Below are 27,043 nucleotides of genomic sequence, written 5' to 3' on the forward strand. Positions count from 1 at the left end.
GCCGCACCAGGTCCCAAGAAGGCCACGAACAGGTGATGTCTTCCCCATGTCCCCAACAGCCAGCACAGACTGTGTTCTAGTCACCTCTAACCTCAGACCACGAGTCCCAGGGGCAGGGGAGGCCCGGCCCAAACAAACACCCCTTCCCGTAGCCCTGCTTTCTGGTGTGTTGCACACAAACTCACAAAAGATCTAACTCAGAATATTAGAAATGCTCCGTGTATTTCCTGAAGAGCTGTGGCTCAGGCCTGCTGGGCCCTGGCTGCTCTGAGAAGTTCCTGTTGCAGGTAACTAGGCTCTCGTCCGGGAAGAACTGCTCCGGTCAGCCCCGGTCAGCCCTGAGCCCTTGCGCTCAGCGAGGGCTGGGCCTTCTCAGAGGCTCCTCAGCCACGAGGCCCAGGCCTGGCCGTCAGCCTCCCCGCTGGACCCCTCGGGCGCGGGGGTGGTAGTGGCTAGTAGTTGACGAGTGGAGCCGCGTAGCTGCCATCCTTTTTGTCAAGCTGCAGGAGTCAAAGGTGAGGGGGCTCGGTGGCCACGGCCAGGAGTGCCTGACATGCCTTGCGCCGGGCCCCAGGCACCCCGCCGCTCCTTGGCCCCTGCCCCTTCCCTGGCACGAGCCCTTGGCACCTGCCGTGCTCCCTGCGTTGCTGGGGCCGCGTGTCTGCCCCCACTGGTCAGTGGCTTCTGACCGTCCCCAAGGCCCGCTGCCCCACAGGCCAGTGAGCAGAGGCCGGGACAGCACTCCTGGGGCCCCTCTGCTGTCACCCCCCACCCGCACTGACTCCCCGCACCTGCTGGTCCTGCCTGGGGGCCACGCTGGGCTTCTGGGCCAGGGGCGGCTTCTTGGAGGTCCCACCGCGGGGGGCAGCGCTGGGCCGGCCGGGCTCATCCGCACTGGGCGTCCCCACGGCCCCGGCCAGCATGTAGTGCTGCTTCCGCAGCTCGCCCAGCCGCACGCGCTCCACCTCCAGCGTCTTCTCCAGCTCCAGGACCCGCACCTGCAGCCCAGTGCGCAGCCGCTCAGCAGGCCCACGGCCGCTCAGCAGGCCCACGGCCTCGCCCCAGGGGCCCTCCCGCCTTCCCGGAGCTCAGCCGCGGGAGAGGGACGGGGGTAGGAGGGGGGACTGGAGAAGGACAGCCGAGGGCGCCCACCTGGGTCTCCATCTCCTGCTTCTTCAGCTTGATGAGGGAGAGGCCGGAGAAGTCCATGGTGTCTGCGGCCAGAGGGGAATGGGTAAGCATCTGGGCACCCGCCCCCAGCCCGGCCGCTGCACCGGGGCCCCAGCACTCGCCTCTGTCCTCAATCTGCTCCTGGCCCGACCTGGTGGAGGCCACCACGCTGGCGGCCATCTCATTGACGGCGCGTGAGCACTCCTGCAGGCGACTCAGGTGTGGGCTGTGCTTGTCGGCCTTCACCTGGGGGGGGCAGGACGGCCTGCTGGCTGCACCACCCCCACGCCCACGGTCTCCCCGCCACACGTGGTGCCGCCGCCACAGTCGGGAGCCCAGGAGCCCGAGGGGAGGCTCACCTTGGAGGCCGCCACCAGCTGGGCTGTGCTGGCCGCGATCTCGTGGGAGCAGACGATGAGCTCCTCGTACTTGCCCGTGTGAAGCACCACCCTGTCAGCTGACTCCCTGGGGGCAGAGCCGGGCAGGGCCTGGGTCTCCGACCCCCTGGACGGCAGGCCGCCTCAACAGCCCTCCCCAGACCCTGAGCACCACACACCCTGCTGCCCCCCCGACCTGAGGCAACATACACCAGCTGCGTGGCTCCCCAGCCCACGGCCTTGGAGGCGGAGATGAGGCCTTCCGTCCACCTGGAATTCTTGGCGTAAAATTCCTGCTGCGTGGCTGCCCCCTAGTGGCGACAGGAGGGCGGGGTGGACCAGTCAAGGACGTCCCGGGTGGCAACAGATCCCCGCGGGTGGGCCCTCCTCCCCTCACCCCGGCCACTAGGGCGCATCCCTGGGCCGTGGAGGATTGGTCTGGGATTCCCAGGTGCGCTGCATGCACGGGGAGGGCCTGTCAGCACTGCACACTCGGGCGTCTTATGCCCAAGAAGAGTCCCGTGGTCGGCTTAAGCCACGGGGCGGGTGATCCGCGACCGAGAGGGCTCTGGAGTCAGGCCCCTTTCAGGAACCTGTCCCTCGATGGCCTAGCTGTGCAGCCTGCCCGCTAGGGAGGGGGTCCCACCTGGCCCCGTGAGACCAGCGGCCCAGCTCACCCTGCCGCTCTCCACGATCTCCTTCTGCAGGCTCGTGGATGTTGTCACCAGGAGCCGGATGGCCTGCCAAGACCAAGATGTGTGTCATTCTTGGGGGCCCGGCCAGGCACGGGGCCCGCCCTGGGTCCCAGCCAGCCACTCACCTTCATCAGGTCTGTGCAGGAGTTGAGGATCCTGAGAGGAGCAGAAGGGTGAGGAAAAGAGAGAAAAGGAGCTGCAGTGCAGCCCCAGAAGCCACGGGGGCGTCAGGGTGCTCGGCAGGTGGGCCCACAGGGTCGGGCGTGCTCTGCGGTTCCCAGGCCTTCTTTCTGGAGAGCTAAGCAGTCAGGAGAGCAGAAGCCCCTCCCCCCCCATCTGGAAAAACTGGGGAACCCGCCCTGGGGCGACTGGCGGGCAGAAGTAGGTCTCACCTCTCATTCACCTCCAGCTTCACCCCAGAGCTGGCATGGCGGGCCTGGTTCATCACGTCCTACACCCGATGGCAGAGCTTTGAGTGGGTGGGGAGGAGGGCAGCGTGCGAGGAAAGGGGACACCCGCACTGGACCAGCCCCGGAGCCAGGGAGGTGAGGCCCAGGGCCCGAACACCAGGGCCCCCACCCACCCTCCCACCTCTGACCTGCAGAGGCCGTCTGGCCGTCGCACAGAGGCTGAGTGCGGAGCGGGGTGCAGCCCGCACTCAGCCCAGCGCCCCCGGGGCTCCTGCACCCTGGTCCTCACCTCGATTCTCCGCACCGCATCTTCGATGGCCGCAGACGTGGCCGCCATCTCCTTGTCCACCACAGCCCCGAGTTCCTCCTGACGCACGTCCAGGATCTTGGGCTTCAGCTCCTGGGGGATGAGGGAATCCAGGAGTCAGAGGAGGTGGATTCCACCTCCCGCCACCCCACAGAGCCTCGGAGCGAGACTGGGGCTGCCGGGCCCTAGAGAGTAGTGCTCTGTACCCACCCACCCCGTGTCCCACAGCTACAGGTTCTACACGTGAGCACCTATTCAGCCCAAACTGGAAGGAGGTGCAGAGAAGCTAGGGCCCCCAGCCCAGCACCACCACCCCCCTGCAGACCCTGACCCACACTCGCCATCCCGGCTGCACACCTCACCTGGCCCAGCTGAAGGATGCCCTGCAGGGGGGTCTGCACCAGGCTGGGCTGGGCCTGCAGCAGAGCCTGCTGATCCTGCAGCTGCCTCACGAGCTCCAGCGCCCGCACTCCACACTCCCTGCAGGTGTCGATCAGGCCTGGGTGGAGAGGGCTGAGGGGAGCCGGTGCCGAGAACCCGGGGAGACCCTAGCTGGGTCTGACGCCAGGACCTATCAGCAGCCGCCCCCCTTTCCCAGGTCCACGGGGAGGAGCTCGTGTGACAAGCCCAGGGCGCACTTACGGTCAGCAGGGTCAGTGGGGGCCAGGTGGGAGGTGGCACTGCCGTGGACGATGGTGTCCGCGGCCAGGTGGGAGAACCGGGTCAGGGCTGCCACAAGGGCAGAGGCGTCTACGCGGGAAGAACAACCACCCTCAATGCTGCTGCTCTGGAACAGGCCCCGGTGGTGCCTCTCCTGCCTGGCAAGCCCACACAGGCTCCAGTACCCCAGCTCTCGGTGGGAGGGGGCCGGGCCGAGGTCACGCAGCTGGAAAGCAGCATCGCAGGAACCACCCCCGGGTCTCTGTGACCCCTGGCCCGAAGGGCTGATCTCTGGAACCGGGCTGGGGCTTACTGGAGAGGCGCCTGTGGTGGGAAACCGCCCCGAAAGCAGGAGGCGGCAATGGCCCGTGGGCCCGGGTCACCACCGCTGGCGGCCTCTGCCCTGCCCAGGCCGGCCCCAGCTGCACTCACCTGCCCTGGAGATCAGGTATTGGGCGTGGCCCTTCTCCAGGGTGCTCACGGCATCCAGGGCAGCCTGGGCCCTGCTCACCAGGTAGTCTGCCAGCACAGGGAGAACCGGTGAGGGGCAGAGCCTGGCCTGAGGCCCCGGCACCCTCCTGCCCGCCTCCCTCAGGGTGGGTGGGTGAGGAGGGAAGAGCAACGCCCGAGCGCTGCCGCCGCGGCCCTACCCGGAGAGCTGGTGCAGCGCAGGTGCAGGGGGTCGTCTAGCTTGCCCACGGCGTCCTGCAGGATGCGCTCGGCCTCGGCAGCGGTGCCCCGCAGCATGGCAAACTGCTCCTCCAGCAGCCTGCGCTGCAGCCCCTGCTCCTGAGACTCCTGGTGGGAGAAGGTGAGGCGGCGGTGAGCCAGCCAGGCCCCAGCGGAGACCCTCGCTGGGGAGGGGGCTTTAGCGAGAGGCCCTGCTGCACCCCCTGTGCCTGGGCTGCTCCCTCAGGAGCGGGGCGCGCAGCTCATGGTAAAAGGGAATTCTGCCCCAATTCAGCTGTTACGCAGGGTGAGAGTGCGCAGCAGGGTGGCGGGGCGGGCCCGCACCTTGTCTGCCAGCCGCCCCTGCAGCTCGCCCCTCTCCCTGGAGCTGCGCTGCTGCTCCTGGTCCAGCGCCGCCTCCTTCTCCCGCACCAGGCTCTGGGCTGCCACCAGCTCAGCCTGCCGCTGCCGCACTTCGCTGCTCAGTGTGTCCTTCTCCGCACTCAGCGTATCCAGCCTCGAGCTCAGCTCCAACCCGCTCTGTGTACACCTGGCCGGTGAGCAGGGCTTCCAGAGGCCCCGCCCGCCCCCATCCCCACCCAAATCTACAGACCCTCCCTAGGGCCACAGGAGACTGAAGGCTGGCTGAGGGCCCAGGAGCGGGTCCTGTGCCCTGTATACTTCCTGGGGCTGGGTCAGAGCCACACCCCAAGACCAGGGCAAGCCGCTCTAAACCACGCCCCGCTCCGTGGCAGCCCGGCCTGGGAGGGCCCACACCTGCTCCGCGTGGCTCAGGGCCGCCTGCGCCCGCACCAGCTCTCCCGCCTTGGCCTCCAGCTCCCTCTTGAGCTTCTCCAGCTGGTCACTCTGCTCCTCCAGCTACGACGGGAGGGGACAGGACGTCACGGGGGCAATGGAGCTGGGGGTCACGGGGGTCTACGGGGCAGGGCCTGTGATCACGGGACGCACCTTCATCTCTGACTCCCGTTTCACCTGCTCCACCTGGAAGGCCAGCTGCTCCTTCACCCGCGCCACCTCCTCCTGGCTCTGCTGTGTCACCGTCAGCTGCTTGGCCGTGTCTGCGTTCTGCACCGGCGGGGACCAGGGACAGGCTCGGCTGGGCTGCGCTCGGGGTCCCCTCCTCCCACCGGCCCCCGTCCGCGCCCCCCGGGCCTACCTTCCGGAGCAGCTCGGCGTGCGTGGTGATGAGCTCGCTGTGCTTTTCCTTCAGCTTGTTGTAGCGCGCCTCGGTGGCGCTGGCCTTCTCTGCGGAGGAGGCGGAGGCTACGGCCGTGACCCCCAGCCCGGCGGCGTACCCCCCGCCCCACCCTGCCGCCCCGCCCACGCACTCTCCGCCTCCTCTCGCAGCCCCTGGTGGCGCTCGCCCTCCAGCTGGGCGGCGCGCAGCCGGGCCACCTCGTGGCGCAGCTGCTCGTTGTCCACCAGGGCCTTCTGCTTCTGCTTGCGCTGCTCCTCCAGCTCGGCCTCCAGCGCGTTCACCTGGCCCTTCAGCTGCGCCATGTACCGCTGCGCCTGGGCGGCGGGAGGGTGGGGTGTAGGTCCCCCGCGCGGGGCAGCCGCCCGCCCCTGCGCCGCCGCCCGTGCCCCTCACCTCCAGCTGGATCTTGTCCAGCTCCGTGCGGAGCGTCTCCACCTCCCTCTTCAAGGTCTCTATCTGGAGGTCCCTGGGGACAGAGGTCAGGCGGGGTCTTCCCCAGCCCGCGTGGTCTTCCCCAGCCCGCGTGGTCCCGGCGTTCCAGTTCACTCAACCGGGACGATCAGGGGACCCGGGCACGGCCACTGGTCCTCTCATCAGCACCCCCTCGGGGTTTGAGCATCTCAGGTCTGTGTCCCCAGACAAGATCTTTCGGGATCACAGTTCCCGGAAGGCTGTTTCCCACGATGGTGGGCTCCCCCGGCCCTCACCTGTCGTCCTTCATGGAGCCATTCGGGGGTCCAAATGTCTGCTCAAAGAGGTCAGCCACCACCTGCCACGGCAAAGCACGGTGACCCCCGCCCCTACTCCCCCAGGCCAGGAGGGAGTCCCAGCCACCCCCAGTGCCCCCAGCGAGGAGGGGGCGGCTCACCGCTGGTTCCGCGGCCGGGGGCCCCGAGCCGATCTCGATGAGGTTCTCGGGCTCCTCGTCCTCGGGGGCCTCCTCGGGAATCACCACCACCGGCTTGATGTGCTCGGCCAGCGCCGAGGCCCGCAGGAAGTTGGGGGGTCCCTGAGGGGGCAGCGGGTGAAAGCGACCCAGCGCTCCCCCCAGCAGAAGGCCCTCCCTCTGCCGCTCCCACAGCCCACACGGGGCCCCACATGGCGCCCAGCCAGGCGGCCACGGTCCTCAAGCCCAGAGCCCAGGGCAGAACAGGGCTGCAGGCTGGCGGCGGCCTCTGGAGGGCGCAGGTACCTCGGGCAGCCGGGGGATCTGGATGAGCCGCTTGAAGTAGAGCATGTCAGAGGCTCTGCGGAAGAAGTTTCTGAGGCTGCGGGGACGGGGACGGAGGCGGGAGGTCAGAGGAGCCAGGCCCCAGCCCGGTAGCCCCAGCACACGCCGCCACCCTCCACCCGGCCCAGGCTGGTACCTGTGAAACTGCTCATGGAACCGGTCCCGGTGGCCTTGCAGGGTGTCTGCCGGGAGGCCTGGGGGCAGAGAGGTGTAAGGGGACTCCCTCCTCGCTCACTGCTGTGCCCGAGACTTCAGATCTGCTCCCTCCCTTCCCCCTCCCTGCTCCTCCACGTTCTAGAAACCATCACAGATTAGACAGATTACCTGCCACCTGGCTGCGTCCCACCCACCATCAGGAGGGCCCAAAGAACCCCCTATGAGGAGTTCAGCTCTCGACTGAGTGAGGGAAGGAACCGGTGAGTGGGACGGGCAGAACCCTGACCACAGCGCACCGCACGTGGGCTCTGCTGGTCCGTCAGGTCGCCCTCCCTCGAGTTTGCCCAAGGTTGACACTGGAGCAGCTCACAGACCCCAGCCAGCAGCCCAGACCCTTTCTGAGCACTAAGGAGCCACCACGTGCCTCCCCCAGTCCTCCCCGCCAGCCCAGTGCACACCCCGCTGCCGCCTCCGAGGCCAGGCGGTTAAGAGAACTGCAAACACGTAAAACTACGTGGCTCTTCCCACTAAATCTTTGTTTTGGAAAATAGTGATTTTTTTTATAACAAGTATGTTATTTATGTTAGTGGGTAATGAGTTTATTCCTGTTATGTTTAATTAATAAATATCTTAAAGACTGCTTGACTCCCATCCCTGATACAGTCTATCAGCACAGCCCTCTGGGGCTTCAGCTGACCCTCGGGGCCGAGGCCGGCAGGGCTGGGGGCAGCGGGACTCACAGGAGTGCAGCTTGAACATGAGCTTGACCGTGTAGTGGTAGAGGGGGCTGCAGTCCTGGATGACCTGGATGAGGGGGGCCAGGCGGCACTGGCCTGAGGACATCTGGGACACGGCAATGGCCGTGTTGAGCTGCCGGAAAACTGTAAAAAAATAAAAATAAAAAAGGGGGGGGCGGGAGGAGCCTGAGCACGCGGAGCCGGGAAACGCAGGCGCAGACCCCACTCTGCTTACAGGCATAGTGACGACCACAGTGAGGACAGCGGCTGAGCGCTGGCCCTGACCGTCATCTCACGGCACTGTCACAGCAACCTAGACAGCTGGGTTTGAAGACGGGGCAATGGCCTGGGTAACTGGCTTTACCAGTCCCAGCCAGGCGGTGGGACCCTACCCCAGGCCCTCGGACACCAACATGCTCCTCGAGGCGAGGAAGGACCCTGTGCACTGAAGCCGCCGAGGACCAAGGCCCAGCGCTCCCACAAACTGGGGTGACAGCAAGGAGGGGGGCAAAGGAAATGCAGCTCAGCTCGGCCAGCGTCTCTGGACAGCTTCCAGGCAGTGGGCCCAGGACGCAGAGCTGGAGAGACAGGGTGACTTCAACAGCCCTGTACCCATGGGCTTCCAGCTCACTCTGAATCCTAGGGAAGGACGGAGGCCTAAGGCTGTGCAGCCCCAAGGCCTCGTTCTGCAGATGTGGACACAGGCCCGGGCTTGGTCAGTCTCACAGCAGCGGGCTCAGGACGCGGTTCTGCAAACCCCAAGGGACCCCAAAACCTCACTTGCATTCGGGGTCAATCTCCCCTGACCTTGAGAATCAGCCTTTCATCCGACGGACCAAGTAGGAGGGAAAGAGACAGACATACTGCCACCCCCAACGGGCTTGCTCTCTGGGGCAAGGAGAGAAATGAGCACGTGACACCCAGGGCGGCCCACGTGGGACACGGTTCCAGATGGGTGGCCCCCAACCCGGGCCTACTCTCACCTTGCCTGGGGTGGGGCGATCTGCAAACCTCCACAGTGACACAAGGACGCCTGGGAGGGAAGGGACGAGGAGGAAGGCCCCAAGTGCTGTCCCTCACCCGCTTAAAACTTAATTACATGTCACGTCAAGTACATTTTCCTTGTAAACAATTAAAATACACGCAGAATACTATTTTGCATTTGAAAACACAATGCAGCCATTTCTCAGCTGAAGGGCATTCAGGACATTTCCCATTTGCAGCTGTTACAAACCTGGGGCGGGAACGCCCACTCCCCTCACACTCTCAGGGAGACGCTGGCACCAGAGGTGTGGGCACTGGCTGTGGGCTTTCTCCGCCTCCCATCGTGGCGACTGGGGAGAGGCCCATCTCTGCAGCACAGCTGCCCCCAGACTCACCCAGCCTCAGGGTCCAGCCCCCGGCGCCAGGAGGATGCCCAGGCACCTCTTCCTCATTCCTGGTTTTCCATTAAAAAGGCCTTTGCCTCTCACTCTCCCGTGGAGAGCATTGAGTCACCCACAAGTTGTTCCGAAGCTGCCACTGAAAACACTCACCCCCGCAACCCCAAGAGGGTGACCCCCTGAGATTTCCTGTTCAACAGCTACCGCGCTCCTGGGCTGGGAACTCTGACCTGACTCAGAGGCCTTTGACAGCAGAGAACGGGCAAGAAGGTCGAAACCAACTGCCTCGGGGCAGGCTCAGCTGGGAGGTGGATCGGGAACCCGAAGAGGTGGCTCCTGGCACCCCCGGCAACCCCCCACCCCGCGCCTTGGTGCCAGAGTGGGTTTCCTTCGGCCGGGACTGTTCCCTGGACGTACCACCTGCCTGGCGTCCTGCAGGGGCGGTAAAGGCCTCTCCCTCCCATGCTCTGGGGGCACCTGGAGGCCCCGTGACCTGCTCCTGGTGGGAGTGTGGTCCCAGGGGGCCGGTGTGTTCAAGAATGGCTGGCCCCCAGAGGCAGCAGGCCCCGGGTCAGCCCCTCGGCTGGCTCACCTGATTCAGAGAGCTTCAGCGCACAGTCCATGTAATCGAACATCTCCACGGTGAGCTGGAAGCTACGGGGGAAGGAGGAGGGAGAGATGAGCGGGAGGGGTGCGGGGCATGGCCCTGCGAGAACCACCAGGCGGGAGGGGGAGCACAGTCCACGCACACGCCCTTGCACGGATGCACAGACGGCAGTCCTTCAGCCAAAATGCCCAGCTCCAAGTAAGCCCCATCCCTTTAGCTTTAGCCACAGCTCCTGGGCACATGACGACCTCCAGCCCCAGACAGAGCACGGCCCCCAGTGGGAACCTGGGTGAGGAACGCCGCAGGAACAGACGGGAAACCGGGGGACTCACACGTTGTTGACGTCGGTCCCAGCGGCCTTCTCCAACACCTCGTCTGTCACCTCCAGGCCCGCAGGGAACTCGGGGTGCTGCGGAGAGGACACCCCCACTCAACCGCAGCCCCTCTCAGCTCTGGCCCAGCACCGCTTCTAGCTTTTGAGGGAGGGAAAGGGACTGGAAAAGCCCCCTAGCCTGTGAAGCCACCATCTGCCCCGGGCAGTGACTCCAGAGACCAAGACACAGAGGATGGGACGTCCACCTGGAGCTGAGGGCGGGGCTAAGACCACCTCCCGCGCCGGGAAACGCCTCCGGGCCTTCTGACTTCCCTGCCATCTGTCCCAAGCTCCCCCTTGGGCCAGGTGGGGACAGGACAGATCCCACCCTCTGAGACATCTTGGAGGGAAGAGCCCAGGGTCCCACCAGCCCCACGATTCCCCCGAGGAAACTACCTTGAGGTGGAAGGAGATCTTGGTCAGCAAGAGTTTGGTGTAAATATTCACCAGCTGCCCATATCGGTCATGCAAATGGCCCTGTAGAGAAAGGGCCCTGGGTAAGGACACACGCCCATGAGCTTGCCCAGGAACCCCGCATGGCAAACAAGGAAGGCGAGGCCGGAAGATGCAAGATGATGAGCAGGGTGTCAATCCTTCAGCCTCCCATGCTGTCACTTATTCATTCAACCACCATTGCTCAACCCACCAGAGGTGGCCAACCTCCTTTCCCAAGGGCCTCTGCCAGCCCCCTCTCTGCCTATCGCTCTCTTCTTCTCACTCTTGCCAGAGAGACTCTCGGGACAAGAGAGCTCCTCGTCCAGGGCAAGAGGCCAATTCTGAGGTGGGACACTCTATTGAAATGCTGGTGGGGGCTGGGGAGGTACGTTCCGACGGGCGCGTGAACACATCCTCCTCGCAGCCGCCTCCAGACACCACGTCCCCTGCGGCCACGCCTGCTGGGCCCACATCTGCAGATGGCACCAGGGACGCCACCTTCCTTACTTCAAGGGGCATCCCCTCTGCAAGCCGGTCAGTTCCCAGAGGCCACCTGGCCCCCGCCCTGGCTGCTGGGGCCCCAGCAGTGCTCCCAGAGGGCAGATAAGGCCAGAAGCCCTCTCTCCACCCAGGGGATGCCCCTAATTCCTGAGGGTCGTGGAGTGGATCTAGAATACAAGCTCCTGGGGCTCTGAGACTTCACTGTGGATGAGACACTTCTGGAGAGCCTGCTGAAAATGCAGACTTCCAAGATTCAGAAGCTGCCGGTCTTGGGGGCTCAGAGTCTGCACCACTTACCCAGACTCAGGGTGGGGTAGTGAACTCACAGGGACTGAAGGGCTGCTGATTTCTGGAGCCGGAGGGCCCGTTAGGGATGTGTTTGGGACTTCTGCGCCAGGCCTTAAAAGCAAGGCTCAATTTCATTTACTGATGCTCATCGCCCGCCGCCATGGCCCCACTGAACACGGCTCTAACTGTGCTGGGAGGAGGAGGCGGGGGGCACCACTGCAGGTGCTCTGTTCCCCCCTCGGGCCTGTGTGCCAAGCAGGGTGGCAGTGGACCTTCCGGGTGGTGTTGCTGGCGAGGCACCAAGGCCGCCATGCCCGCTCCCTGCACCTACCCACAAGTCTCCGATCTCCCGGATGTTGCTCCGGTACCGCTGGCAGTCGTGCAGCACCTGCCCAGAGGGGGAGACGAGGAGGGAGGATGAAGGAGCCAGAGCCTTCGTCGGCGGGGCGGGGGGGGCGGTCCCGACACTTGCTCCCATGCACGGGGTGCAGGCAGCAGGCAGGGTGGGCCAACCCGGAGCTGAGGGACACAGACGCCGGGACAGCCCTCATTTCAAAGGATGCGGCTCTGGGCCTCCCTGGGGTGTTCAAGAGGCGGCAGACGGAGGGCCCAGGCCCCCGGAACAGTGGCTACTCACGTTGGGGTGCCCATCTCGAAGGACCTTGTGGAGGACGTGGCAGAACTTCCAGCTGAGGATGGAGCTGCTAGGAAGCGGCAGCCCGATGGCATAGGACCAGAAGGTGAAGGCCCCCTTCTCGTGGTGAGTGCCCAGGATGATGCCTACCAGGGTCAAGGCCAAGTGCAGGCAGCAGGGACTCAAGCGTGGGGGAGGTCGGGTGCTCAGCAGGTGCAGCTGAACTGAGCGCAGAGAGGCGGGTGGAAGGCCGCCCTCCCCCTCCCCACACCCCTCCCTCCCCGTTGGCCACAGCTCACCAAGAGCTACGGCTCTCAGCCAAGCAAGAGAAAGGGCGAGGTCACGCCCCACGGATTCAGCTGGGCCCAGGGCCTAAGACAATAGGGGCCTTCCTGAGATGGGACTCAGAGTCTTGAAGGAGCTGAGCGAGGCTGGCCCAAGGCCACAGGGGACGCCCCTCATCAGGCCATCTGGCGCGCCCACTGCTCCCCTAATTCACTTCCCCCACGTCCTCTTCACCCTCCCCGCCTCCCCTGGGGCCCAGAGGGACGGAGGCCGCTGGCAGCAGGGAGGATACGCCGGGCATGCTTCTCCTTCACAGGGGCCTCCTGGGTGTTGATGGCTTTGCTGATGCTGATGGCCTGGGAGGGAACAGAGGAGGCAGGGGTCAGAAACCCACCCGGCAGGCTTCCTGGGAGAGACCACCCAAAGGGGGAAGGGGCGACACACAGACAGGACCGATCCTTCCAGCCGGTTAAAGGCGAGAGTAGAGATAAGGGAAAAATAGAAATTCTCTATCCTAAGCAAACCAGACCACTCAAGGCCCTTCTTCACGTGACATGTGCAGCTCAAACTACAGCTAAGACCCGATGCCACAAGCACACAGAGCTTCCAGAGGCCTGGGAGGTAAGGACGAAAGCCGGCTTGTGCTGCAGGAGAGCAACTCTGATCTGAAAGCTGCATGTGATTCCTTTTCCCCAGAAGGCGTAGCCCCTGGGCCCCAGGGGAGCCGCCAGTCCCCGCAGGACATCCTCCATCAGGTCTCTCCTCTGGGAGAGGCTGCTGTGGCCTGAGCCCTCTTGCACTCCACCAAAACATGCACGTCACCCCTACTTTACCACGGGGCACGGCCTGGAGACATGAGGCCTCACAGCCACTTTGTGGAAAACCAGGATAAACCAGGTCCCATCGCCTGTCCACATGCATCCTGGACGAATCCTGACTCAGCTCCCACCCCCACCGACACAAACAGCGACCGCAGCCCCACCAGGGGTGGCAGGAAGGGGGACCCGCTTAGCACACATGCTGCTACCACTCAGGCCCTGAGCAAGCGGCAAACTCATCCTCGATGCACGTCCCCTCCCACCTCCAGCTGCTGGAGTCTTGTCTCGTCCCCCTTAGTTCAACACCACCTCTTCCGAGAAGTCTTCCTGGATGTGACTGCTCCCTCACACAGGCTCAGGGCACTTACTGTCACCCCCATCCCACTCACCCAGGAACCACCGCCGGCCCTGGGTTTACTTATGAATATGTTTTAATTCTGTACCTGGCGGCAGGTCTTGTAAGCCTCTGTCCACCCACCCAGCCCCGAGCTGGGGGCATCTGTGCTGTGGACCGAATGAGAAGAGCTGCCGGTGCCATTGGTGGGAGGGACAGGATGAGGTCCCTGACCAGTGCAGACTCCTCTCCAGGTCAGCCGATTCTCCCACGTCTCCCACAGGTCCTCCACCAGGGCCCACACTGCCCCAGGCCGTCCAGGGGGCTCGCTGAGCAGGGCAAGCTGTGCGCTCACCCTGCAGCCCGGCCCTGCGTGGACTTGTCCACAGCAGGCCCAGCAGTGGCGGGAGCGGGACAGGACGGAGAGGGAGCCCCAAGGGGCAGAAGAGCTTTCTTTCTTTTTAAACCAGAGGCCACTGTGCTCTCCACCTCTGGCCTGGGCACAATATTAACTGCCCCTGCTGGGCAAGGAGGCGACTTCTCTCATCTACAGTCTGCTGTGACCCTACTGTGGTCCTGCTTTGCAAAGCAGTGAGATTTCCTCTGTAAGAAAAGCAACCCCCTGAGAGCCATGGCCGCGCTTTCTGCTCAGACTCACGGACCTAGGAGCTGCTGGGGGCTGGGCTAGCCCCTCGCACCCACCCCAGCAAGGCTGGCTGACCTCCTTTCACACACAGCGCCCATTGTGGCCATTCCCCGGGGCTCGGGGAGAGCGGGTCTGCAGCACGCAGCACACCAGGCCCCTGGGACACGGACGACTCTCCCAGCATCAACGCTGGGCTGGGGGAGTGGCTCTGGCCTCGCAGTACCGGGGTCCTGAGAGGAACGCAGACAGGCTCTGGCACCTCTTACACTCCAAGCCTCAGCGAGCCAGACACAAGGGCTCCCTCACCATCTGTTCTGTGTTTGCCAATCCTCTGCCAACTCGGCCTCCCCGAGGCCCCAGCGCCTGCCTTCCCTCCACAGGCATCACCGTGAGAGAGGCCGGACCCCGAGTGTACCATTCCCGGCCCCGTGAACATCACGCCCCGCCAGGCAGAACTCTGCCCACAGCAGCAGCGATGAGGACAACAATCAACAACCAGCAATTCCCGGGCACTTGCGCCCCTGTGCCAGGCACAGGCAACACGCTCCCAGCAGCAACCCTAGCAAGTGGGCGTGGCCCCACTTTCCTGATGAGGAAACTGAGGCTCAGGGAGTTGGGGTATCTCGTCCGTACAGCTAATAAGGGCAAAGGCAGGTCTGGCTGTGTCCTGAACGATTCTGCTATCCAGCTCCCAGGTACCTCCCTCCAGTACAGGTACAGAGCTGGGAAGAGACACCAGCCCATAAGCCGGGAGTGCCTGTCTCGGGAGGGTGTGTAACCCCATCCCCCAGCTGCCCTGACACTTGAGCTGGCTCTGATGACTGCCACCTGTTCAGAAGATCCCAGGCAAGAACAGAGCAGAGCCAAAGTCACACAGGCAGAGCAAGCTACCCAGGAGGCCGGGGATGCAAAGATGCCACCTGCAGTCCCAGCAAGTGCTCTGTCCTCCGCAGATGCCCACGAGGGGCGTGCTGACCCCCCTCCCCCCCCAGGGCCTGCAGCTGGAGAGGAGAAGCAGAGACGCCCTGAAGGGATGGGCTGGTGGGGCCGGCGGCCCAGGGTAAGCATTCCCACCGCGCAGCCTTCCCCAGAGGCCGCTGGGCACAGGCTTTTACTTCACCGTCGGTCCAAATGTATACGGAGTGCCCTCATGGCTGGGCCCCGGACCCCCGGAAAGAGTGCCTGCCCCTCCCCTCTGGGGAATCTGCTCGCCTGTCCCCTCCCTGCCGCCACTCTACTTAAATCTGCCGATTTATGCTTCTCCGTGTGGTCCGCACCCAACAGTGTCTTCCTTATTTGTCTCTTGTCCTCCCCCCACTCCCAGCCCACGTCTACGCCACGGGGGGGGGGGGGGGTAGTGGTTCCGCCTCTCTGGGGCTGCTGTGGCCCCAGCCCCTAAACGGTGCCTGGCACATGGAAGGTCTTCAGAGGCAGTGAGGGAGGCTCCCGGGCCCCATAGAGAAGTGGTGACTCAGGCACCCGGGAGTCTGTCTGGCCCCCTCCGCCCAAGCGGTGCCGCCCGCTCCCCGCGCCGGCTGTAGAAACAGGGTCCCTCCCGGCGGGAACACGGCCCTGCTGTGTGCAGGCGGCAGATGTGTGGACCGGGAGGCCTCACAAGGAGGCACAGTGCTCACACAGAGGCGGGTCTGTGGACACTGCACAAGCCTGCTTTTCCGCCAGGCGCGGCAGCCAAGCCCCGTCCCAGGAGGGGGCGGCAGGCCCCCGGGATGCCCGTCCCTCCCCTGCCCGTCCTGAGCAGGCCGCAGAGGCAGGGAGAGCACTGGGGCTCCTCTCCTCAGCCCTGGAATCTGTGCTGGGCGACTCTGACGTGGCTTAGCTCCTGGGTTTACAGTCCAGGTGCAGCTCTGACTGCAACATCTGGTTCCATCTACACAAGCATGGCATCCTCACACCAGCCCAACGAGCGACTGTAGGAAGCCTGAAGGAGGAGGGGCGGTCAGAGCGGCACTGGGGACCATCGTGTGGGCTCTCTCTAGCTTGCCAGCCTGCAGAAGGCTTCCTTCCGCCCTGGTACAGGGGCAGTTCTGACAACAGCAAGTATAATCCCTCACGACAGGCGGGATCAATTGCCATGGAGAGAGCCTTCTGGGAGACAGAAACTTCGAGCGGAATGGATTGATTAGGGGCCTGGGTGCCGAGATGGACGAGCCAGAGCCGGAGAGAGAGGGTCCTGGGGGCGGCGGGGGGGGGCAGGTGGCGACCGTCTTGGGGATCTGTTTATCTGACTTCCCACTCGACCTCTGAGTGGCCATGGATGGGGGGCAGGGAGCAGCCAAGCAGGACAAGAGCGGTAACGGTGGGTCTCTGACACCCCCAGATATGCCCAGGGGGGCTCTGGGGGAGGGAGCTGGAGGGCGGGCAGAGGCGCGCTTCTCAGAGCCCTGAGGGTGGGTGACTAAACAGTGTCACGGCCATTCAGACCACCACTGCTCCTTCTGTGCTGGAAAAATCCCGAGCCCAGGCCCAGGGAGCCACCTCCCAGCGAGGGGCCTGACCCTCCGGAGGGCGGCGGGGGACAAGGCCGAGGGGTGGAAAGGCTCTAGCAGGCTCTGGAGACACAGCCAGAATTGCCGGCACCAGGAAGCTGGCAGGAGGCATATCTCACGCCAGAGGCCAGCAAACTGGCCTCAGTAAATGAATAATAAAATGATTTTTATCGAGTTCAGCCATGTGCCAGGCACCGTGCCGAGCACCTCACCATTATCGTCTCGTTTGATCTCCTAAGTAACCCTTGAAGCATGTGGATGAGGAAATCAAAGCTCAAGGTCACAATGACGAACACAGGCACTATTCTAGGCACTGTCCCCACATAGACAACCCTCCCCCGTTAAGCCGGGTCGAGCAGGCTGCTGGCTCTGTAGACTGTCCCCTCAGCCTCTCTCACTGGGGGAGGGGCCGGGCTAAGGGAGCCGTGCGCCAGCGCGCGCGTCCTCTGGTCCCCCTTTGTCCCCCTGCAGGGACCCAGCTCCCGAGGGCCTGGTGTCACTCAGGGAGGACCTGGCCCAACTCCAAGTCAAAACACAGGTTCTGGATCCAGGATTCGTTCAAACCGCAGGTAAGAACAGCAACCGTGTGGCACCGAGCAGCTCAGGGGGCTCCCCCACGGCTCCCCCATTCCCGCAGGCGAGGCCTTCGGACCCTGGGGCCCCCTCTGGGCCTTCAGCTCGGCTCCCTCCCGGGGCGGCTTGTGTCCTGCAGCCAGGGTGGGGACGTCTGGGAAGGCCTCTTACAAGGGCCCCACTGGGTCCATGGGAGCCAGAGCCTCAGGACACACCTGCCCCTGCTTCCAGGAACAATCTCGTTCTTGTTTGTCACATAAAAGCCCCATCTGGTGCCAGCAGAGGCCCTGGGAGTCAAGCCTGAGGAGGCAATCCCCAGACCAGGCCAGACAGAGCCACCAGTGGCACTTGTCCCTGGACAGGTGACTCCCAGGGACACACGAGAAAGCATCTAGCTGCTGGTTCAGGAGAGAGGCGACCCGGCTGAGGCAGCGGGGCCGGGGCAGGAGCCCCAGCAGGTGACATTCCCAAGAGCCTCGGCCCCTGCTGTGGACTCGAGACAGAAGCCTTGGGGTGTGGACGCCGTCAGCGAAGCCGGGCAACCAAGCTGGGACGCTCTGGTCAGCAACTGCACACAGCAAGCCCTTCCCTGCCCCGTCGCCTGTGGGGCTGCATGCCAGACAAAGGGGCCCCAGGAAGAGCCACGGGGAGAGGACGGTCACTGAGGATAGAGCAGGAGAGCGGCGCATGAGGCCACAGTCCGGTGCGCACCAACACTGGCCACACCATTCTACCATTCTAGAAACCCACAGCCCCTGCAGGGGGTCAGAACCAAGTGACCGCAGAGGCTGCAGCCCTGGACGTTCTCTGCGAGATCCGACGTCCTCCAGGCCGTGGGAGCTCTGCACAGCAGAGGAACGTGGACTCGGGGAGACCCCTTCCCCAGGAGCCCACGTGAATGGGGCCAAATACAGGTCTGCTCACCCAGTTCCACCATTGCCAGCCATGGCACCCCAGCGCACAGACCCCGGTCCCATCCACTCTGACCCACAGGGGCGCCTTCACTTTAGAAGCTTCCCCTTTCCCGTCTGGGAAGCAGGAGCAAAAAAACCTTGAACTCTTTGAGAATGCAAACACACACAAAGTGTGTCTGGAACATCTAGCTTTGTTCTAGCCACACCGTCTTCCTTCTGTTCCTCAAACAGGACAAGCCTGGTCCCACCCCCAAGCCCGGCTGTGCTTCTGGGGTCACCCTGCTCTGAGTTAAAACGCCCCTCCTGGGGGGGGTCTCCCCCAGCCATCCTAGCTAAAGCAGCCCTCCCTCCACACAGATAGCTTCCTCCTGGTTACTTTCACCCAGGACATTTATTCCCTGAAACTATCTTTTTTTTTTTTTTTTTGCGGTACGCTGGCCTCTCACTGTTGTGGCCTCTCCCGTTGCGGAGCACAGGCTCCAGACGCGCAGGCTCAGCGGCCATGGCTCACGGGCCCAGCCTCTCCGCGGCATGTGGGATCTTCCCGGACCGGGGCACGAACCCGTGTCCCCCGCATCGGCAGGCGGACTCTCAACCACTGCACCACCAGGGAAGCCCCCCTGAAACTATCTTGTTTACCATGTATTCTGTTTCTACCTCTGACCCCTGAACAGACGTACTTGGTACAACAAATCCTGTTGGTCTTGCTACCTGCTGTACCTCCAGTCCCGAAACCCGTGCCTGGAGGTCAATAAATCTTTACTGGATGAATGAAAGAGTGAATACTTGAATGAACGAAAGCTCTTTCAAATATAAGTACTGGTTAAATTCAAGGCAGTGTGTGTGTCTCTTTCTCTAGCTAATAATTTATCCACTAGAGTTATATAGTAAAGGCAACTATAAAACATTTTCTATTTTTAAAATCAACCCTGAAATGAATCAGACTCAATCCTCCTTGTACTGTTATCATGACGCGCTTCACGGTGGCACTTGGCAGGGACAAAAAAACATCCTTCAAAGAGCCGGGTCACAGGGACTGGCAGAGAGGTGGGTTATCCTGCTTTAGTGTTTCCAAAGAGTTGTTTGAAGGACAGAAAGATCTCATTCAAATGCTTTGCCACCTCAAAGGCCATTGATGAAACCAAACACAGGATTTCTGTAGCCGAGGAGGCGGCTGAATGCGGTCGCAGGCAAAGCGGTGGGGAGCTCTGGGCCAGAGGTCTGCAGCTCAGTCATTTCAGCAGAGGGAAGTCAGTGCAGCAACACCATCCTGCGATTCAACCGTCTCTTCCCTTTATTCACGCCCCCCCGTGCCTGCTCTGTCCGGGCCTCTCAATCATTCGACCATTTATGAAACTGCAGGGAGGCCCGTGCTGCGGCCGCTGCTCCTCTGCAGGAGCCCCCGGCAGGATCCTGCCATCCACCAGCATGGGGCTCACTGGGGGACACTGCCACCTCTCCCCCGGGCTCTGCAGGTGACACATGAGGAGGAAGAGATAGGAGAGGAGGACGTGGCCCGAGTCCCGCCTCCAGGATGGACAGGGAGCCAGCCTGGGCAGCTCCTTGCCTGGACCCTGGTGACACCACTCCATAGACCTGTCTGTCCCACAAGCCAGGGGGCTGAGCCACTCCCTGGCGGGAGAACCTAATGCATTTGAAGGTTGTGTTTATTTCAGCAAGAGGAGAAACAACTCCACCTCTACTAAACTTTTCTCCAAGAACTCAGTCTTTCCCTGCAGTGGGAGCCATGGCTTTTTAGGCCTCACTGAGTGGCAGCATCAAAAAAGGGAGACCCACGGGCCGCCGTGGCACCATTATTCAGCGCACGCACGCTGAGCGGGTCCCCCGAGCCGGGCAGTCCTGGGTGCTAGCACACAGAAGCCAACACTGTCCGTGCTTGAGGATCTTGGGGCTCAGAGGGTAGTGCTTAGGGGCTCGGAGGGGAGGCAATGCAATCCCTTCTCCGTGACCCTGGATCTAAACACACGCCCGACCTCACGGCCGTCCACTCCTGCCGGTTCAGCTGCAGGGTTTGGGGAGACAGGAATAGTGGGAATAATATCATGAGAACTAGGGCAGCCTAGTAAGGCTCGGGCAGGAGGAAAGCGGTTGACGGCTTCGCAAACAAGGTGATATTTGAGTCCACCCTGGAGTCAGGTGGAGCTGGGGGGAGCGGGCTGGGGGGAAGGGTATCGCTGACAGCGCGGCCGGCTGGCAAAGGCTCTTCAGGCCCCAGCTCAGGTTAGCCGGCTGCGTTTCCCTGTCCCCCCGCCAAGCAGGCCTAGACTCGACTCCAGAGTTTCCACTTCGCACTGTTGGACTCAGTGCCCAGGCAGGTTTTATTCACAAATGGGACGCTGGCCTGGGGGCAAGGTCAGGAGGGCCGGCTTCCCCCGACCTCCCTGGGGCTCCTCCCTGGGGCACCTCCCCGGGGCTCCTCCCTGGGGCTCCCCACCAGAGTATCTTCCAGAGGATGGTGTCACCTGGAGCAGGCCCTGCCGTCCTGGAGCACGGGGCACCGCAGGATCGCTCTTCCAGGAACGGGCTGCTCCCCACCTTCCCAAGTCCGCCCAACCCCCGTGGCGGATCTACTGCCCTCCCCAACAGCCCCAGCTCCCCATTCACAGACGCTCAACTAGAAGCTCAGGGACGGAACCAAGGGGGCATCATTTCCATTTCTTCAGTCCAGCCCACCTTCCCATACACAACGTAACAGCCAACAGCCGTTCAGTGCAGCATTCACTCCGCCCCAGGAGCTGTGTCATCCTGCAAATCCTCCGTGACTCGGGCACTATGATTATATCCATATTGCAGACGAGGAGACTGAGGCACAGAGTCTCCCTCTTAACAGCTCTGCCACAGCACACCTGTTCATCTCCCACCTCCTTCGTCAAGACGAAAACCCTTGGAGGGGATGAGAATGATCTTCATCTTCCCGTAGCACATCCCAGAGCACCAGAAGCAAGCCCACACGTACACAGTAAGTGGCCCCTCATGAACGTGTCGTGGGACAAACGTACAAAGATGGGGAGGGGGAGGGGAAGGACGAGCAGCCACAACCCCACCCCAGCCTGAACCAACAGGTCACCGGATACCCGGGGAGCCCAGGGGGCCTGCGGCAGGAAACCCCAGGAACCAGGAAGTCAGCAGCTGCCCTGAGCATCACCAAGCTGGCTGATGTGGCAGAAGCAGGTGGAGGGTGTCCGAGGGGCGCGCGACAGCAGCGCAGCTGGAAGGAAGGGCACGGCTCGCTGCCCGCCACAGCTGGCCCACCTCCGGGGGCCGGGGAGGAAGGCAAGTGCCGCTGGGGCAGCTCACTCAAGGCTCTGCAGGCAGCATCCTGGGGGTCGTGAGCCTGGTTCTTTCTCTCTTCCTTTTCAGAAAGCCTCGCTCACCTCTGTTCTTTGGCCATTCGGCCAGCCTGCAGTGGGTGCCAGGCCCCTTGCCCCTGCCCTCAGGGAGCTGACCGACGTGGGTGGAGCTGGGGGGGGTTCTGGCTTTCACCATGTGGTTTAGATTTCCTCCCAAGCTTGGGGGTGGGGGAACTTTTTTAAAATAAACATTTAAATGAGGCCCAGAAAGGCGTTGGTAGCTAACAGTGTGGTAATGCCACACGAAGACAGAAAGGGAGCGAGTGTAACTATTCACAATAGCCAAGACACGGAAACAGCCTAAATGTCCACCGAGATAGATGGATAAAAATGTGGTATGTATATATATACATATATATATACACACACACAATGGAATATTATAAAGCCATTAAAAAGCATGAAATAATGCCATTTGTAGCAAAATGGATGAACCTAGAGATTATCATACTAAGTGAAGTGAGTCAGAAAGAGAAAGATAAATACCGTATGATATCACTTACATGTGGAATCTAAAATACGACACAAATGAACCCAAATACAAAACAAAAGCAGACTTACAGACTAGAGAACAGACTTGTGGTTGCCAAGGGGGAGGGGGTGGGGGAGGGAAGGACGGAGTTTGGGGTCAGCAGATGTAAACCATTACATATGGGATGGATAAACAACAAGGTCCTACTGTAGAGCACGGGGAACTATAGTCAATATCCTGTGATGAACCACAATAGAAAAGAATATATACGTATAACGGAGTCACTGTGCTGTACGACAGAAATTAAACACAACATTGTAAATCAAATATACTTCAATAAAATTTTGTTTAAAAAAGGGAGTGTGCATAAGTCTGCCTGCCTGGCAGAGGGGGTGTTGGCATATGTGGGAAGGGAAGTCAGAGCAGAGGAAACATTTTGCAAAGGATGGGAGTCCAAAAGACTATTGCCAATTTGGGAACAGCCTTCGAACCAGAAACTCAAGTTCCCAAACACCTGTCTGTGTCCTGTGGCTTGCCTTCAGTAATGAGATTCTAAAGAATTCCTGGTTAGGGAACTTTAAGAAAACAGACCGGGCTTCCCTGGCGGCGCAGTGGTTGAGAGTCCGCCTGCCGATGCAGGGGACACGGGTTCGTGCCCCAGTCCGGGAAGATCCCTACATGCCGTGGAGCGGCTGGGCCCGTGAGCCATGGCCGCTGAGCCTGCGCATCTGGAGCCTGTGCTCCACAACGGGAGAGGCCACAACTGTGAGAGGCCCACGTACCGCAAAAAAAAAAAAAAAAAGAAAAAGAAAATAGACCTATGCGCCCAGGACTCCAATCCAAGCCAAATCACTCCAAATCTCCAGCATTTAGACACAGAAGAGTTTAAAAGCACCCCAGGTGATTCTAACACCCTGACGTCCAATCCAGTAGCTGCTGGCCACGTGTGGCTAATGAAGGCCTGACATGTGAGCCCAAATTGAGATGTGCTATAACAAACACAAAACGGAGTTTGAAGACGTGGTAGGAGGAAAAGAATGTATAATTCATAATTTTTGTAGTGATTACGTGTTGGAGCGGCTACATTTTGGATACACTGGGCTAAATAAAATATATGATTAAAGTGAATTTCACCTGTTTCTGTTTGCGTCTTAGTGTGGTTAAGTAATCTAAAAACGATACACGTGGCTCCTATTCTGTTTCTACTGGACAGCGTTTTTCTAACGTGAGCTGGCCTGAGAAGCCCTGAGTGTCAATAAATGTTAATTTTTACAAGATTGCAGTTCCACAGAGGCTGCAGAAGGGACACGTCACTGACCTGGAAAACTGGACCTACGAACAGTTTTCCACCTGCTGCTCCCCCCTCCACAGCCCCCACCCTACCAGAAAACCCCTAACACCTGCGGAGCTCTACCCCGAATGCCTGTATCTAATGCCCTTCTTCCCCGCCGGGCCTGGCGTACTAAGCCGCGTGGCCCCGCTCTCATCCTAACCTTACAGGAAGCTTTTGGGCTCTGTCTCCATTTCCTGCAGGGGAAACCGAGGCCCAGATGGCAAAGGCGCACTTAGACAAGGAAGAAGCAAGGTTGGAGTTTAGCATTTCCAGGACTCCAATCTGCTGAGTCCTCACCCATGCTATACCTCAAAGACGGATCTCCTCCCTCATGGAAGGTATGAAACAGTTCTCAAATAAAGCTTTTTGGGGGTGGGGAAGGGAGAAAGATGGCTAGCTGACCATTTGCAGAGCACTGTACTACGTGTTTTGCATCCCGTAGGTATTCGTGGCCTACTGCTGCTACAACAAATGGCCACTATTGGCTCAGTGGTTTAAAACGACACAAATTTATCATCTTACAGTTCTGGAGGTCAGAAGTCCAAAACGGGTCTTCCAGGGCTAAAATCAAGGTGCCAGCAGGGCTGCGTTTCTTCCTAGAGGCTCCGTGGAAGAGTCCACTGCTTTGCCTCCTCCAGCTTCAAAGCCAGCGATGTCTGGTGGCGTTGTCCTCACCTCACACCACCCTGACCTCCTCCCTGGCCTCCCTCTTCCACATTTAAATGCCCCGTGATTACACTGGGCCCACCTGGATAACCCAGGCTACGCCCCCTATTTTTAAGGTCAGCTGATTAGCATTTTCTTACCCAGGGCTGTAACATATTTACAGGTTCCAGGAATTAGGACGTGGACATCTTTGAGGGGTCCCTCTTTAGCCCACCCCACCATTTCTATCCCTTAAAACAGCCCTAGGAAGTAGATGGAATCATCTCTATTTTTATAGACCAGGAAACAGGAGTTAAGCACCAGGAACACAGGCTAGCACTCGGGTGTTAGTTACCGCTTTCCATGGTACCACACCATCTTTTTAACGAGACAATCAATTTTCAGGTTCAGAACATACAGGTATACCGTATGCCACACTATTCTGCATTCAGAATACTACAACAACAAAAAGCCAATACAATTTTGTCACTTCCATTTTGAAAAGGGGTTTTATCACCAAAGGGACTAAAGTCTTGGGGAAGAATAGACCAGCTTTCTGGACAGTGCCCCTGGGATTACACACACGCACTCGCATACCCACATCATACAGCAAACACAAGTACCTGCCACACGAAGGATGCATGACTGCCCCCTTCCTTCACACTCCCAACTGGGGCGGGGAAGGAACCTTTTTGCAAAACAGGGTGTGGCCAGTCAAGAAAGCAAATATGGAAGCATTTTTCCTCCTCTTGACCCAGAAACCCAGGAGGAAAAGCGAGGCTGGCGGGATGGTAGGGGACTTAAGTTCTAAGGAAACCAAAGTGCCCCTCTGCTACACAGGACGCTGTGGTCAACGTGAAGCCACAGGCAGTGCAGATCAAAGGGAAGGTGTGTCGGTGGGTCGGATATACTATTTTCTGTCCAGAAGGAGACGTGTAAGCAGCAACCTCAGCTCTCTTCGTCCTTTCCACCAATGAGGTCTGGCTGGCAGCTCACTAGATATTTCCGGGAGCGATCTAATTAAATATTAACCATGCACAAAACCTGATTCCTACATCCCTCAATAAGTCACTCTGAAGATAATCAAATCTAGACACTGAACCTGAATTCCATGTTTCCAGAAAATAGCCCTGGAATGGGTAAATCCTATGAGATTCACCTATTAGAAAGAATTATTCATGAGAAAAACACAACCAGCAAAAACAAAACACCCTCTTGTTTACCAAACCAACCACCAGAATAAGTTGTCCTGTATCAGAGATGCTTTCTCTTTGACATTCAGAAAGCTTGCCCTTGATTTAAAACAATTTAAGAGTAAGATCAATGAACTTGGCCCTTTAAATTCCATCTCCTCTATGTAGCAATCTGACCTCTTTATAGCTCTTCAAAACCACAGAAAAAACAAAAAAATCAGTGAATGAATAAATCTTCTGACAACATCCAGATTCTCTCTGCCAATTAAAATTTTCTCCCCTTCCTTCCGCAAGTTCCTGGCACAATTAATTATGTATTAATGATTTTAAATTAAATGCCACATGTGTTTTTATGACGGGCTATCCGGGCTGAAAATACACCAGGGGCCAGATGATGATGATGACTACAAAGGCTAAATTAATAATTTGCGGCTCGGCTGGTTCAGCACTAGTCTTTTATAGAGCCAAGGTTTTATCATTTTCCTTGTTAATCTCAAGCACAAAGGTTAGATGTTTCCCCTGCATTTTTTCTTACTTCAAAACAAAAGTTATTGTAGGCTGCATGTGCTAACTTGAATTGAAAGACACCGCACAAGTCACTGCTCCTGGCAGGGAGAGGTGGGAAGGACCTTGCTAACGGCAGACACAAATGTCATCATCCTACTTTAGACAGGAGTGAGTGGGTTCCTTCTGGCTTTTGGTTTTTGTTTTCTGGGGTTTTTTTGGCCGCGTCGTGTGGGATCTTAGTTCCCGGACCAGGGATTGAACCCGTGCCCCCTGCACTGGGGGCGTGGGGTCTTAACCACTGGACCGCTAGGGAAGTCCATGGTTTATTTCTAAAGTAAAAATTTTCTGCTGTTTCAGTCCTGGTTGACTTACTTTGGCAAAAAACCCCGTATGCTCCCCCCTCCCCCAGGCATAAGAATACCTCAGTGTTTGTCAAATAAAAAGGAACAGAAAACCAGAAACAGCAACGCCCTCATCAGTGTGGTCTCAGCAGGAACACATGGACAAATACACACCCCCGTCATTGTTTCATTTTTAAAATAACCCTCCCAGGATAGGCCACCCTCTGGAAGAGATGCGGGCGCGTGGGAAGTGCAGGAAGGGAGCCCTAGGAAGTTTCTGTCTGTCAGGCGCCGTCATTTAATAAGGGGGTGTGAACCTGTTTATACGTGGGCCAGCGCTCGGGCAAACAAGTCTGGCTACAGACGTGAAACTTTTCGCCCAGCAGATAATAAGATATTGTGCGGCCCTGAAAAACAGCTCAGGAGAAAAGGAAGCAGGGAGTTTCCTTTAAGGAAATGCATTGCTTCTCCGAGGAGGGGGCATTCTTTTAAGCCGCGGGAAAAGTAGACGGAGCCCGGGAGAGGCGGCGCGGCCAGGGCGGAGAAATCCAGTCGGGCCGCCCAGGCCGGGCGCACCCAGGCCCGGGACGCACCTTGACCCCACCTGGCCCCCAGCCGCGTCTCGGCTCCCTCCACCTGGCCCCTCCCGCCCCTCGGCTCCTAGCCACCTCGGTCCCCGGCCGCCTCTCAGTCCCTGGACACCTCGGTAGCCTGGCCACCTGGTCCCCCGGTCGCATCTCAGTCCCCGGCTGCATCCCAGTCCCCTGCCACCCCGGTCCCCCGCCACCTCGGGCCCGGGCGCCGGCTCGCGCTTCCGGTTCACCTGCGCGCGGGTCGGCTCGGGCGGCGAAGGCCGGGGAGCTGTGTGGCCGCGGCCGAGATGCGGCCGGGGGCCCCCAGATGGCCGGGGAGCAAGGGGTCCGGGGAGCGGCCCGAGCTCCCGGCGCTCTGGAGGCGGGCGCAGGCCGGGCCCCGAGGGACGCGTGTGAGGGGAAGGGGGGACAGCGCCGCCCGCCCGCCGCCCCGCCGCTCGCCTGGGTCTTGTCGAACTGCTCGCGCTCGGCCTCCAGGCTGTGGCCAGGCCTTCGGCTCAGCACCCGCGCCGGCACGTTCTTGATGCTGTTCATCCTGCCGCCGCCTGCGTTCCTGGGCCCGGCTCCGCGCGACTGAGCGATCCAGGCCAGCCGCCCGCGCCTAGGCACCGCGAGGCCGCCCGCCGTAAGGCGCCGCCCACCCGCCGGGGGAGGAGCCGC

General features: G+C 60.6%; 1 protein-coding gene across 4 annotated transcripts; it reads right to left on the reverse strand.

The window, feature by feature from the left end:
• Window positions 1-27,043, reverse strand: HIP1R (huntingtin interacting protein 1 related). Of its 4 annotated transcripts, XM_060027954.1 has the most exons (33): window positions 26,825-26,897; window positions 12,429-12,492; window positions 11,855-11,997; window positions 11,549-11,605; window positions 11,256-11,328; window positions 10,390-10,470; window positions 9,953-10,029; window positions 9,606-9,667; window positions 7,635-7,775; window positions 6,875-6,932; window positions 6,700-6,775; window positions 6,376-6,516; window positions 6,215-6,276; window positions 5,901-5,973; window positions 5,638-5,821; window positions 5,466-5,554; window positions 5,258-5,374; window positions 5,066-5,167; window positions 4,634-4,828; window positions 4,270-4,417; window positions 4,052-4,138; window positions 3,602-3,709; window positions 3,322-3,458; window positions 2,942-3,052; window positions 2,635-2,693; window positions 2,368-2,398; window positions 2,225-2,287; window positions 1,758-1,858; window positions 1,530-1,635; window positions 1,293-1,416; window positions 1,153-1,214; window positions 792-998; window positions 1-500 (listed from the first exon to the last, which is right to left on the reverse strand). In XM_060027954.1, the coding sequence occupies exons 2-33, from the start codon at window positions 12,435-12,437 to the stop codon at window positions 453-455; spliced, it is 3,132 nt and encodes a 1,043-aa protein (XP_059883937.1). In that variant the 5' UTR covers window positions 12,438-12,492; window positions 26,825-26,897; the 3' UTR covers window positions 1-452. The 4 variants fall into 4 exon arrangements, with proteins under 4 accessions (XP_059883937.1, XP_059883936.1, XP_059883939.1 ...); XM_060027953.1 differs by lacking the exon at window positions 11,256-11,328 and having other exon boundaries at window positions 26,825-27,043; XM_060027956.1 differs by lacking the exon at window positions 11,256-11,328 and having other exon boundaries at window positions 1,744-1,858; window positions 2,368-2,438; window positions 26,825-27,043.

This window comes from Delphinus delphis, chromosome 13 (genome assembly GCF_949987515.2).
Source record: "Delphinus delphis chromosome 13, mDelDel1.2, whole genome shotgun sequence".
In the NCBI taxonomy this organism is placed as follows: Eukaryota; Metazoa; Chordata; class Mammalia; order Artiodactyla; family Delphinidae; genus Delphinus; species Delphinus delphis.